We start from the raw sequence: 5,238 nt of genomic DNA, 5'->3' as shown, positions 1-5,238 counted from the left end.
TCCCTGTTCATGGCGCTGCTGTTCCGGCTCTCATTTCATGTTTCCAAGGGTGGTGGGGTAAGAGGCAGCTCACAGGAGCGGGAGAGCGCACCTGGGTGACTCCTGCCTGCTTTCTCCCCTGCCCTGCAGTAGCACCGTGGAGGCCCTGAAGACACTGATGCGATGCACGGGTTATGGAGACCACGTGTCTTACGTTCAGAAAGTTGGGGGCTGGGAGCTGCTCACCAGCCCTGAAAATCACTACGAGGGAGTCACTCTGCTGGCCAGGTCAGCCAGGGACCAGGTCCCCTGCTGGGGCGCGCCCGGCCTGTGGGTCCTCTCCACAGCCCCATCGTGACCCCGGAGTCTGTGCTGTCACCGCAGGGCCATGGTCATCAGGAACTGTTGGCACAATCGCCCCATCTTCAGTGTCCTCATCAACATCCTGCAGAAGCAGGACTACACGAATCACTTCACAGCCCTGGTGTTCCTGATTGAGGTGAGCAGACAGGGCCGGCACAGCTGGCAGACATGCCCCACCGGCACCCCAGGGAAGGCCATTTGGGAGGGCTGGGGATACTTAAAAAAAAAATTTTTTTTTTACTTTGTTAAAAAAAGTTATAATTTTTAAATATTTTAATTTAATTTATTTAACCATACAAGAACTGGGGTGTGGGCCAGAGGTACAAGGGGAGAGAAGATTCACCAGAGACGGAGAGGGAAGCAGCAGGCGGGTCACATGCTGCACCATGTGGGTCACCTCCCTGGCCGGGGATCGAACTCAGGCTGCAGCAGTGATAGAGCTGAGACTAACCCCAAGCCACCAGGGAGGCCCTAGGGGACACTGTTAATGACGCTCTAGTAAGTTACCTCAACCACAGGCTTTGAATTTTCCTGGTTAATTCTTCATTGGGCCCCAAAGCTGCACAGCTCTGCTCTGTGCAGTCGCCCTGACTTTGACTCTGTGCCACCTTGACCTTCTGCAGCCAATTAAACTGAATCCCCCAAACACTGATCTTGGACGTTAACCATTCATCTTATTTTAGGTACTTGACAGAAAAAGATTTAGCAAATTTTAAAAAATGGAAAAGAATTTAAAAAATCATAATAAAGTCATTAAGAATCATGATGGCAGAGACATGTCATCTGATGCTGACCGGGCTGGAGGGTGATTTCTTTCAAATAGCACTCCGTATGCTGCTCCCTCGGGGCACCTTTGCTCACTGCACATGTTCTTGTACACATACATTTTAATGGAGATGTGATATTTGATCACAAGTATGCTTGCCAGTGGCATTTTCCTTCTGATTTTGCACTTTCATCAGGAACTCTGTGCAAAAGATTTTGCCCCCATTCTAAGTTATGTTCTTAAATATTGCATAACAAGTGCAGGTATCAGTTTGAAAACTATGGCTTTTTAAATGACTTTTGATACTAATATTACATTGCTTTCCACTGAAGTTCCAGTATGTTCTTCCACCAGCACTGTTTGGGGAAGTTTCAGGGCTTCCAACCCACACAGCTGTCAATAGACATCTTTTAAAATTAAAGCACCTGGCTTTTAAAAAAAAAATCAGGGATGGCGTTATTTTGAACAGAGCCACACAGAGAGAAGGTAGTGCCGTGCTAGTACCAGAATAGGACTGGCATGCCATCATGTGTCTTTATGCGGGCTCCCGGGCCTTGGTGCCTGATTGGGAGGATGCTAGCACGTGAACACTGGCATGGAGACGGAGACCACGCACCTGCACACAGGGGTGTGTTCTGTGGGCTCCTGCTAAGGATATGGGGATGTGGGGAGGGGGTCCAAACACACAGTAGAAGGGGTGCCTGAGCTCTGTGGGAGTCACATGCACACACCAGGGAGAATGTTTACGTGTAGATTACATATACTGAAATACACTACTGAGGGGAGCAGTGGGCAAGACAGAAAGGGTCTGCTGTGCTCTGTGGGTCAGCTCCCTGGCTGGGGCTCGAACTCCTGCTACAGTGGCTGTGGACAGCTTCCTAGTGCTGAGACTTCCTTTGTGCCACCTGGGAGGCTCTGGCCTGAGCATTTTTCAAAACCTATCACCGGGGAGAATGTTTCATGTAGATTCCTGGGAGCTGTCTGCAGAGACTCAGATTCAGGGCAATTTTATGAAGCCCAGAAGTTTTCAAGTGCTTGTGAGTTAGGTGGCGCTTGGTCTCAGCTGTGAGAGAATCTGTCACCTTGGGCTTTGTCTTTACAAGGTACAAGCTGGGGGTGTGGGCACCGTGAGATATGTCGGTCTCTGCAGCTCTGGCTGCACTGAGACTCCTCTGAAGCTTTGAAAACTGTTCAGACCAGGGCTTCCCAGGTAGCACAAGGGAAGTCTCAGTACTAGGAAGCTCTCCACAGTCCCTGCAGCAGGAGTTTGATCCCTGGCCAGGGAGTTGACCCGCATGGCTCAGCAGACCTTTTCTGTCCTGCCTGCTGCTCCCCTCAGTAGGGTAGATCAGTAGATCTGCCTGCTCTGCTTCCCACTCTGTTTCTGGCCAATCCTTTCACCAAACCCCCTGCACCTTGGCCTGCACCCCAGCTCTCGTGAGCATAAATAACTAAATCTTTAAGAAAGTAAAATGTCCAGGCCACACCACTTCACTCACTTCCCACTTCCTGCCTATTTGAGTTGGCCTAGGATGGAGTCTAGGACATTAGTTATTTTAGTAATTCCCAACTTAAAGCTGCATTCTAGAACTACCTAGGATTGACAACCTCTCTAGATGACCCCCCCATCCCCCCCAGTATATAACAGCAGAATAAAAAAGTATACATACAAAGGGCCTTCACTTTCCTGCCCCTTCTGGAATTTGCAGAGGGAAGGGCGGGGTCAGTGTGATTGGCAGGAAGCTGGCAGCAGCTCCCAAGTGGGGCCTGGGGAGAACCTTACTTTTGGCAATTAAGGGAGGCCCAGTTTGAGATGGAGAACCTATGAGGCTTTTATTACAGCTAAGAAAGCAGGTCATGATCTCTATAACCAAGAGACCAGGCGTGAAAGCCTAGTAAGATGTCACAGTCCTGACAGCTCCTCTGTTTAGTTGTTCTGTCCCCGTTCCCGTGATCATCCCGAGAAGGATCTAAAGCAGAAGGACCTTTCTTCAGGGTCCTCAGAAACAGTGGTGTGCGAGTATTTTCATTCTCATTGTAATTCTGTGCAAAAGATGTATTTCTGTTTTGTAGAGGATAAAACCGAGGTTCAGAGACTTCGAGAAACTTGTTCAACTAGTAAAGTAAATTAGGCGGGTTTGCCTGGCTGCCAATCAAAGACAGGCAAAAACTGCCACGTCGCTTAGGAAACTTCCTAGTTGTCAGGACCCCAAGCTACAGCAGAGACACACACTCACACACACAACAGAAGTGCATTACTCTGTTGCTCAGTAGTTGCTGTCTTTTTAAACTTTATTTTAAATAACATATATACACCTATAATGTTACAGGGCTAAACAAATTAAATTATAAATTCCTTTTATATAAATGTACAAATGAAATCACACATGCTATTTAATAAACATACAAATGAAATCACACGCGATGTTTAATAAATACACAAATGAAATCATGGTTTCTATATTTTTAAGATTTATTTATTGATGCATACAAGAGCTGGGGTGTAGGCCAGACATGCAGGAGGGGAGAGGATTCACCAGAGACAGGGTGGGGAGCAGAACAAGTAGATTCACTGAAACACACTGCTGAGGGGATCGGTGGGCAAGACAGGAGAGGTCTGATGCAGTTTCAGCACAAGTTTGATCCCTGGCTAGGGAGGTGACCCACAGGGCAGAGCAGACCTCTCCTGACCCGCCCGCTGCTCCTCTCAGCAGTTTACTTCATCAGTCTGCCTGTTCTGCTCCCCACTCTGTCTCTGGTGGATCCTGTCACCGCCCCAGCACCTCTAAGCCTGTACCCCAGTTCTGTATGCGTAAAGAAATACAAATGTTAAAAAAAAAAAAAAAGGCAGGAAAAATTTGCTCTCGAAGGCACAGCCAGTCCTGACTACCTGGGAGTCAGTGTTGCTTGCTCAATCTCACCCTCGTGCTCTCATGGGCCCCAATACAGCCACGTGCTCCCTCACTTGGTGCCTGAGTGTCCTTTACCTCTAAAATGCTTTCTGCTGGGCAGCTGTTTTAGTTTTCTCCTCTCCAATAAGTCAATCTAACTGATGGGATAAGTCAATTTAACTGACTTCTCTACTCCCACCACTCTGTCCTGATCCTACCTGTGCTGCAATAACTTCAAAGGAGCACCTGGTCTACCTCCCAGGCTGTCTGTCCTGCCCACCCAACACGTCCTCATAGCCCACTCCTCTCACTATGGGTCATCAATTCTGTCCTAACATTGCATCTTTGCTTTGTGCTATCGCTTCTCCCCACCTCTCTCTCTCTCTCTATCCCTCTCTCTCTCTCTCTCTCTCTCTCACACACACACACATATACACACACTTTCCTCTGAACTGTTCATTGAACTTCTCAAGGTCAACCACTTTCATAAACTTTCCCTAGATGAATCAACACGTTTGAATAATTTTTTTGACTTGATTTTCGTTTGTGCAACATCGTTAATGCTGTGAGAAGTTATCAAGTGATCCCTGGACATAGCCTGCTCCTGACCAAGTGGCCAGGAGTCTCGAGGGCAGAGAGCATGTCTGGACTTTATCTGCTACATGTCTCCTATTAAGGGCAGCACAGAAGGAAAACTCGGAGAATGAACGAATGTCTTCTAGACTAGCAGGGTGTGACGCTACCCTTCAGCTAAGCTCTGGCCTTCCTGCCAGTTCTAATTCCTGAAGGACGTTTCTTTATTCATGAGTGGGAACCTAGACCCAAAGTTAGGAACACTTTCTCCTGACGCTTCTTCTCGGTCCTTCTCGCCTCCTTCCCCCAGCTGCTCCGGTGCCCTCAAGTGGCAGCCATTGTGGATGATGCCGCTGCCCGCATCCTGGGCAACTGGTTCAAGTGTGAGGATCCAGCCACCGTGAAGCTCCTGCTGCAGGTGGTAGAGATCTTCGCGAAGCATGGAAACATGGTGAGAAGCGAGGGCGGAGTCTGCTGTGGAGGGACAGACAGATCTAGGGGGGCCAGTGCATACAGATACAGGCGGCTGGGGCACACTCAGAATCTGACAGAGCAAATCCTCATGAAGCCAGTCCTAGGAGGACAGGGCTCGGGGGCTTCAGGACTAAATGCTTCTCCTCTCCCCAACCCCCCTCCTCCACCCCCTCACCCCTTTCATATGCACAG

The 5,238-nt window shown here is 48.8% G+C and overlaps 1 protein-coding gene across 1 annotated transcript in view; it reads left to right on the top strand.

Moving 5' to 3' along the window:
• The first annotated feature begins 367 nt into the window (after nt 1-367).
• LOC105853801 (maestro heat-like repeat-containing protein family member 2A) overlaps nt 368-5,238 on the top strand; it is an 11,917-nt gene continuing 7,046 nt past the window's right edge. Inside the window, exons 1-2 of the mRNA XM_012726776.1 lie at nt 368-478; nt 4,883-5,023. Coding sequence (XP_012582230.1) covers nt 368-478; nt 4,883-5,023 — 252 coding nt within the window. The remainder of the gene's footprint in view (nt 479-4,882; nt 5,024-5,238) is intronic.

This window comes from Condylura cristata, unplaced genomic scaffold, assembly GCF_000260355.1.
Source record: "Condylura cristata isolate star-nosed mole 26May11 unplaced genomic scaffold, ConCri1.0 scaffold00018, whole genome shotgun sequence".
NCBI lineage: Eukaryota > Metazoa > Chordata > Mammalia > Eulipotyphla > Talpidae > Condylura > Condylura cristata.
This window is presented reverse-complemented; position numbering and strand designations above follow the sequence as displayed.